General features: G+C 36.7%; 1 protein-coding gene across 2 annotated transcripts in view; it reads left to right on the top strand.

The window, feature by feature from the left end:
* The first annotated feature begins 574 nt into the window (after positions 1 to 574).
* Positions 575 to 9,169, top strand: part of ZNHIT6 (zinc finger HIT-type containing 6) — a 62,278-nt gene continuing 53,683 nt past the window's right edge. For both annotated transcript variants that reach the window (XM_037136534.2, XM_037136533.2), the window contains exons 1-4: positions 575 to 1,405; positions 2,409 to 2,474; positions 2,597 to 2,703; positions 2,785 to 2,870. In XM_037136534.2, the coding sequence (XP_036992429.2) occupies positions 723 to 1,405; positions 2,409 to 2,474; positions 2,597 to 2,703; positions 2,785 to 2,870 (942 nt within the window). In that variant the 5' untranslated portion in view covers positions 575 to 722. The remainder of the gene's footprint in view (positions 1,406 to 2,408; positions 2,475 to 2,596; positions 2,704 to 2,784; positions 2,871 to 9,169) is intronic.

Below are 9,169 nucleotides of genomic sequence, written 5' to 3'. Positions count from 1 at the left end.
AAACTGACTAAGGCGGGCTCTTACTGACAAAGAATTGAAAAAGTAAAAGTTAACGCCTCTGTTCTACCTGAAACCTATTGGGATTCCCGGTAATAATAGCCACCACATACTGAGTCTGTTTCAGTCACTGCTAGCTTATTTCTATGCACGATTCCCTTTGATCTTCACAGTAACACCAACAGGTTTGTAACACTGTCGTCTCTAGAGCATAGGCGAAGAAACTGAAGTTTGCAGAGGCGTAACAAGATATTTCTTCCATTTCCATACAAGATTAGATTTAATCTTTAATACAGATTCGGGCGGGTCTTCCCAAGTCAAGTCAGTAGGTTGGTACTCTCCTCGTTCGAGTTCTCCAGTGCTTCACTTTCTTTAAGCTCTGATCAAGAGCTGAGGGAGGACAGATCTCAGCCCGCCACTCGACGGGTTTGGGCAAAGCACCGCCCCAAAGGCGGGATTACGGTGGGCGTGGCCTCACGCCAATTCTCGTGGTGGCCCCGGGGCTGAGCTCTAGAGCCGTAAAGAGCTCTAAGAGTCGTAAAGTAGCGAGGCGCGGAAGTGTTGCTTTACGACGACTTGGAGGAAAGCGAGCAGGTCGGCGTTTACCGCTGCTGACTTTTCTCACGTGGATTGCTGTCCGTCTTCTGCCTGTAATTCATATCTGTTAGCGTGGACCAGCCACACTGAAAAATAGAGTGGTAGCGGAAGCCAAGGGTTGTGAGCTGATGGATTTTGCTGCTGAAAATGAAGCGACGTCTGGAGGCGGTCTCCAGCGTGGAGCTGAGGGGGCGCGGCTGGGGTTCAAGTCCGGTAGGGAAGGAGTCAAAGGTGAAGCAGGTACGGAGGAGGCCGGCGGTGGAGAGGCGGGGAATGGACTGACAGGAGTGGAGAAAACGGAAGTTAAAGAAGAAAGAAGTGGACAAAGGGTAGAGAAAATGCAAGTGGATCTAACGGTTGTGAAGCATGAAGTTACGGACTGGTCAGAAATGGAGGAAGGTATGCTGAATAGCCAGTGGATAAAGCAGGAGGTGAAGGATGAGCCTGAGGTGAAAGATGAGCCTGAGGTGAAAGAGGAGAAACCAGACACGTTGGAGGTGAAGCAGGAGGTGGATAGTTTGGTGGTAAAAGAAGAGAAGGTGGATGAAACAGAGGTAAAGGATGAGAAAGTGAAGGTGAAGGAAGAGGTGATGGACTGGCTAGAAGTGAAGGAAGAGAGAAAAGATAACTTGGAGTTAAAACAGGTGGAGATGTTTTTTGGTCAGAACGTAAAAGAGGAAATGGTGGATGAAATGTGTGTAAAAGAAGAAAAGTATTTTGCAAAGAAAGAGATGTTGGATGATACAGAGGTGAAAGAAGAGCCTCAGATAAATTCCCTCGTGGGCTCGAAGCGGAAACTGGCAATGTCAAGGTAAGGCAGGGAGAAATCTGTTGGGGGAATAAAGCTGTGGAGTCCTCTGGTCCATAGTTTGGAGGAAACCACACTACCAGCAAGATGGAGGAAATTAAGCACAAGTTTGGGTACCTGGACTCGTGGGGAATTGGGAATGAGGAGGGGCCGGGGATTGTCAGATAAGAACAAATTCAGTGAAAATATGTTGGTAGTGTCCAATGGGCAAGACAGGAGATGAAAATTCTGGGGACTAGAAAACACTTGGACCAGATTCTGGCTTGGCTTATCATCTTGACTCAGTCTTTGTGTGACAGAAAATACAGATGACAAAAAATCTGATAAAGCCAACAACAACAAAGTGGATAAGGTTAGAATTAGACTTTTACTATCTAGAACACAATGAGCAAAGTAGAAGTAGCTGTAGTTTGATGGTGGTATCCCAAGATCCCAGAAGAGCAGTTGAAGACTGAGGACAGAGTGGGTAATAGCATTACTAGATTACTCTGATGCCTGTTGTGGGTTGGGTGTGTAGTTGAGGAAGAAAGATGCAACTGCTACCCTGTACATTTGACTAGGTCTTAATATTTTACTGGTATGTGTCCCTGTAAGATACCAAACATAGCTTATGGATTGAAGTTCTGGGTGTATATACACACACAGTCATTAAGAGATTGCCAGGAATTACAATTGAAAAGGGCGTTTAATAATCTTATTCTTTGATTATAGTAGAAAAAAGTGAAAAGTGAGATTTTTAAAAAAATCTAATACATGTTTTCTTGAATTACATATCACTAATGACATTGTAGATGTAGATGATTTGGAGACAAGTTTCCTAGAGGAGAATGTTCTAACAATGTTTGACAGCTATGAAGTATTTTATCAAAGATATGTATGTATACATTATTCACTATAACCATGTAAATTGGTTGTGATGAGTAATTGACTGAGATTAAAATTTTATAAACAAGTAGAATTAATAATTGGTCATTTATTTATTTAAGTTTCATGTGGGCTTTTGTAGGTGTGAAACTTGTGGGACAGAAGAAGCCAAGTACAGATGTCCACGTTGTATGCGTTATTCCTGCAGGTATGTGTGTGTGTGTGTGTGTGTGTGTGTGTATGTGTGTATATAAAAGTTTCTACCTTATTACCTCTATCTGTACCATTTTTACCTCTAAGTATAAAAGCACCTCCTCTTTGTCTCTTCAGCTTGCCCTGTGTAAAGAAACACAAAATAGAACTAACATGTAATGGAGTTCGAGATAAAACTGCATATGTTTCAATACAGCAATTTACTGAGATGAATCTCCTAAGTGGTAAGCCATCTTATGCATAGCAGATTGATGCTTCCTGGCCATCAGAGGATGTTGTTTATTTTTCTATTTTGAAATTTTTAGATTATCGATTCTTGGAAGATGTGGCAAGAACAGCAGACCATATTTCCAGAGATGTTTTATTGAAAAAACCATTAAGCAATAAACATGTATGTATTTCTTCTAATCCTTTCCAGTTAGAATTCCTTTATTAATTAGATTCATTTTTTGCTCAACAAATGTATTAAGTGACTACCATGGTCTGGATCTATTACTAGGGATACTGCACTGACCAAAACAAAGTTCTTTCCCACATGGAGCATGTGTTGGAATGGGGCAGGCAGGTGTTGAGTAGAAGAACAAATATAATTTCAGATAGAACTAAATGCATGTGGAAAATAAAGAAGGCAGAGGAGATTAAAGAAAATGAGAATGCTGTTTGTTGGGATGAGGTTGTGAGGGTACTATTTTGGTACAGTGGTCAGTAGAAGCTTCTTTTGAGAGATGACATTCAAGCAGCGATCTCAATGATGAGAAAGAGGCAGTTATGTGAATATTTGAAAGAAAACTATACCAGGTAGAAACAAAAGCAAAAGTAACAACTGAGTCCATATCGAGGTTGGCATGTCTGAAGAATTAAAACAGGAGCAAGGTGACAAGTATAGTTGAGATGTTGAACTGTGGATTTTACTTATTCTAAATGAAAGTAGAAGCCTTGGGAAGGTTTTGAGAGTATTTGCTTTTTGAAAAATCACTCTTGTTGCTGTCTGGAAAATGGAATTTAGCTGGCAAGAGTAGAAGATGGGAAGAGGAAGACCAGTTAAAGGGCAGTTACTGTGGTTCAGATGAGAGATGATGGTGGCTTAGAGAATGCTGTTAGAACCGTTAGGAAATACTTCGATTCTGGATTTAAAGGAAGAGCTAACAGGACTTGCTGTTTCAGTGCATCTAATTTTCATACTCTTTCAGCCCTTTTCATTCCTTGAGCTCTGTTTAAAGTTAAAGCTTACACATTTGAAGTGTTTTACAACTGCTTTTGTTCCAGAAATTCTTTAATATTGTTATTGAATCATGTCATGGAATTATGTTCATTTTTAGAAGCTATGTTAATATTGAAATTGTAGAATTTTAATGCCTTTTAAACACTTCCTTTTATTGGTGTTATTGGTACAGACATGACAGTGCACATACCTGGAAGATTATTATGCATCAACTTTTTTCCTCAAGTTTAATTATACATATTAAAGTTCTACTTAAAAGATAAATTACTTTTTCTTTTTTTTCTTTTTATTGTGAAGTATGGCATGCATGTTTAAAAAGTTAACATCCATGTAACTATCACTCATCTAAAATTAGAACACTCCCCAGCTTCTCAGTGGTTTCCTGTCACCATCTTGTGCCCTCTCCTCTGATCCATTCTTATTCCTGAATAGCTTTGTAGTTTAGGACTCTACCACAGTTTATCTATTCTTTTCTTGGTAGACTTTAGGTTTTATGTAATAACAAAAATTTAGAACCAGTGCTGCTATCAACAGTTTGTTTATGAATCATTATTTGCACGTGTGCAAGTTTTTCTGGGGTTTGTACCTGGGAGTGGAATTGCCTTGTTGTGAGGGTGTACGTATCTTCAGTTTGATTAGATGTTACCAAAACATTTTCCAAAGTGGTTATACCAGCTCCCAGTAGTGCGCAGATGTACCTCTTGTCACATACTGTCTGAAACTGTTGGGTCAAAGTTTTAAAATTTTTGTCAGTTTGATGGCTGTGTAATTTTATTGTGGTTTTTAATTTGCAGATCTCTTGATTCCTAATGAGATTAAGCATCTTTCAAATATTTTATTGGCCATTGGATTTTCTTTTGTGGAATGCTGGTTCAAGTCTTTTGCTCATCTTTTCATTGCTTGGCTGTCTTTTTCTTTCTGGTTTGTAGGAATTCTTTGTATTTCTTGGATCCTAGTTGATGGTTATATGTGTTATAAATATCTTCCTTTCTTTGGCTTTTTTTTTTTTACTCTATAGTGTCTTGGTAGCAGATGTTCCTAATTTTAATATAGTCAGATTTATTACATATCTCATTTATAGTTATTTTGTGCTTATGAAGAAATTCTTCTTTACCTTGAAGTTATAAATTTATTTTCCCATAATTATTTTCTAGCAACTTTTAATGTTGCATCTCACATATATGTTTGTAAACTATCTGGAACTGACTTTTGTGTAGTATGTAAAGTGAACTGGAGGTCCCATTTAATTTCCCATATGGATCATACACTTCCTAGCACCACTTACTGAAGAGTTCATCTTTTTCACTATTGCTCTGCAGAACCATCTTTGTCATACATCAAGTATCTACATATGTTTCTGGCCTGTCTATTCCACTTGTCTATCCACACCAGTACTATGCTCTTCCAATTATTGTAGGGGTTTAAACCTCCCTAAAACTTGCTAATAGAGTAAGTTCTCCCACTTTGTTCATTTTCTAGAGTATAACTATATTCTTAAAAATTCTATACCAATAGGAAGAATCAGCCTGTTGATTCTACAGTCTTCCTTCCCCTACAAAATATATTTTAAAATATATTTTATTGATTATGCCATTACAGTTGTCCTATTTCCCCCCTTCATCCTCCTCCACCCTGCACACCCCTCCCTCACTATTCCCCCCCTTTAGTTTATGTCCATGTGTCTCAAGTTCTTTAGATTCTACATTTCCCCTACTATTCTTGCCCTCCCCCCTATTTATTTTCTACCTACCATCTATGCTTCTTATTTTCTGTACCTTCTCCCCCCTTCTCCTCCTCCCACTCCCCTGTTGCTAACCCTCCATGTGATCTCCATTTCTACGGTTCCACTCCTGATCTAGCTGTCCTCTTAGATTGCTTTTGTTCTAGGTGTGGTATTCTCTAACATGAGAATTTTTATTGGGGTTACATTGACTTTGTAGAATAACTTGGGTAATTAGACTTTATAGTATTGCATCTTTAAATCCTTTGTTGTGTTGTATCTCTGCACTTATTGGTAACTTCTTTAATATCTATGGTTTTCTCAGCAAGATGTCTTGTACATTTTAGTGAGCAGCCTTATTAAAATCTATTGCAGTATCTTATCTATAGATTCTTTAGGTTTTCTCTGTCAATAATTCATCATAATGTATTTCTATCCTTAATCTTTTAAGTGCTTTCTCTTGCTCGCTCTCTCTCTCTTTTGCACCTTATTGAAATAGCTAGGACTTCTAATTCAATATCAAATACTAGTGATGATAGTAGATATTTATGTTGCAAGTCTCAAGTCCACCTCTAGGTTTGATAGAAGGATTTTGCTAGAAGGATTCACAGGACTCAATGTGCAGTTCTACTAATGGCAATAATGTATTTCATTGAAAGGGTATACAGTAAAAGTAACAAAATGAAAAAGCATTCAGGGTAAATTCTGGAGGCATTTAGCCACAAGCTTCCAAAGACTTCTCTACCATTGCAGTCACACAGTAAACAGTTCCTCTGGCAGTGAGTTGTGATAACACATGTGAAGTGTCATCTACCAGGGAAACCCACTAGCAATTCTCTGCCCAAGGTTTTTATTGGGTACTGGTTGCAGAAGCACACTCTGCCTAGCAGGTGCCAAATCCCACACTCCCAGGAGTAAAACAAATAAAACCACATTGTTTATACAAACACTTTAAACACAGTGAACTTTCATCATTTGGAAAAGTCAGTGTAGGGAACAATTTATCAGTCAAATTGTTCCAGAAACTAGCCAAGGGTCTGCCTTGTAAGCAGAACCTTTCAAGAATAACAAGCCCTTATTATATGAAATGTTAGAGGGACTTATCTAAGAAAAAGAAGATAAAAAATACGAACAGTGAAAGGACAGCAAATTCACAGTTATTAACAACCACACCTAAAGCAAAAGCAGTCTAAGAGGACAGCTATCAGGAGTGGAACCATAGAAATGGAGATCACATGGAGGGTTAGCAACAGGGGAGTGGGAGGAGGAGAAGGGGGGAAGGTACAGAGAATAAGTAGCATAGATGGTAGGTAGAAAATAGGGGGCAGGGCAAGAATAGTAGGGGAAATATAGAATCTAAAGAACTTGTGACACATGGACATAAACTAAAGGGGGGGAATAGTGAGGGAGGGGTGTGCAGGGTGAGGAGAATGAAGGGGGAAAAGGACAATTGTAATGGCATAATCAATAAAATATATTTTTAAAAATATATTTAAAAAAAGAATAACGGTCACATGCCCACTGGTTAACTCCTTGGACATCTTTGTTTTATAACTCCTGATCATTGTAAGGAAGTTCTGTTCCTTCTTTGCTAACAGATTTTATCATGAATGGTTGTTACGTTTTATCACAGTGCTTTTTCTGATTTTGATTATTTCTTTTTCTAATGTATAATATTCTGATAATATGGATAATATAATCTTCTAATTGATTTTCTATTTTAAGCTAAATTTCTATGGTGTTTTTATTATCGTAACAAAGAATGCTTTTTATGCTTTGCAGAATTTAGTTGTCTTACATGTGTGTGGTACACATCCATTCATTCATTTTGTATTTCTGTTCATGAGTGAGATTGAACTCTAATTTTCCTTTGTAGTATCTTCGTAGGTTTCTGTATCAATATGATTTTAGTTTCATAAAATTGTTCGAGAATGTTTTTATTTTCTTCTCAGATGTATCGAATTATTGGAATTAATTACAGGAATTATTTCTTCCTCAGGAACTTGGTAAAATTTATTAATGAACAAATACAGGCTTAGAATTTGAGCCAGTGAGATATATTCTTTATTATTTATGGGACTGGTCAAATTTTCTGTGTCTTCTTGACTCTTTGTTAATAAATTATATTTTTCTAAGAATTTGTCCATTTGACCTAAATTTTCATATTTATTATGGCTTAAAGTTCTTCATAATATTCTTCTTTATACATGTCTGTATGAATGATAGTTTTCTTTGTGATATTGGTTACTTGTGTCTTCTATTTTTTTTTGGTCAATTGCTATTGTTATTTCTTTTCTATTTTGTTAATGTGTCCTCTTAACTTTTGTTAAATCCTTCTTTTTTCATTTTTAGTTAAATTGCATTGTGGTCAGGGAATATATTCTTTATTCTGAATTTGTTTCTTTAAAATACATTGACTGTGTTTATGGCCAGCATGTGGTCATGTTTTATAATGTTCTGTTTGCTTGGAAAATAAAAGGTATTTTTGCAGTTGCTGAATGTAGTATTCTGCATATTCCTTTTATGTTAGGTTTATGAATTATGTTGTTCAAATTGTTTATAACTATACTGATTTTTAAAAATCAGTTCCAGAGAGAGGTTGGTTAACATTACCCTGTAGATACAATCAAAAGGATTTGTATTTCCTCTGATGGTTCAGTTAGTTTTGCTTTATGTACTTTAAGGCTAAATTATTAGATGCATACCTGAGGAAAGACCATCCTTTGCTTGGTATTTGCATGGTGTATTTTTTTTCTTTTTTCTATGGGCCCTTTTATTTGCTTATGTTCTAGTTATGTCTTTTCTAAGTATCATATAATTGGGTTCTAGTTTTTATGTAGTCTGATAACTGTTACTTTTAACTGCATCATTAAGTTCATTTATATTTTGATAAAATTACATATATTCTTGACCTTATTTTTTATTTATTTTTTAATTATAGGTGATATTCAATATTATATTAGTTTCAGGCATACAGCATAGTGGTCAGATATTTATATAATGTATATAATTTATGAAGTGATCCCACTGGTAAGTTTAGTACCTCCCCCCGACACCATGCAAACTTACTACATTATTTTTGGCTATATATTTCCTGTTCTGTACTTTACCTTCCATGACTAATTTGTAACTGCCAATTTGTACTTGATCCTTTCACCTTTTTAAGCAGCTCCCCAGCATCCCCCACCCCCCCACCCCAGCGTGTCAACCATCAGTTTGTTCTCTGGATCTATGAGTTTGTTTCTGTTTTGTTTGTTTATTTTGTTTTTCAGATTCCACACATAAGTGAAATCATTCATTTGCCATTCATTTGACTTAATGTCACTTAGCATAATATAGTACCCTCTATATCCATCCATGTTATCACAAATGAATGGCAGGATTTCACCCTTTTTGTGTTCTATTGTTTATATGTACCATAACTTCTTTATCAGTTTCCATTGACGGACACTTAGGTTGCTTCCATACCTTGGCTATTGTAAATAATACTGCAGTGACATAGGGATGCATTTGTCTTTTCAAATTAGTGGTTCGGTTTTGGCTTTCTTTAGATAAATACCCAGAAGTGAAATTGCTGTGTCCTTTTTGTCTTTTGTTATAGTCTTTGTTTTAAAGTCTGTTTTATCTGATATAACTATTGCTACCCCAGCTTATTTTTCATTTCCATTTGCATGAACTATTTTTTCCATTCCTTTGCTTTCAGTTCGTGTGTATCTTTTGATCTGAAATGGGTCTCTTGTAGGCAGCA

The sequence above is a fragment of the Artibeus jamaicensis genome, unplaced genomic scaffold (assembly GCF_021234435.1).
Source record: "Artibeus jamaicensis isolate MK-2021 breed Jamaican fruit bat unplaced genomic scaffold, CSHL_Jam_final scaffold_1019, whole genome shotgun sequence".
In the NCBI taxonomy this organism is placed as follows: Eukaryota; Metazoa; Chordata; class Mammalia; order Chiroptera; family Phyllostomidae; genus Artibeus; species Artibeus jamaicensis.
This window is presented reverse-complemented; position numbering and strand designations above follow the sequence as displayed.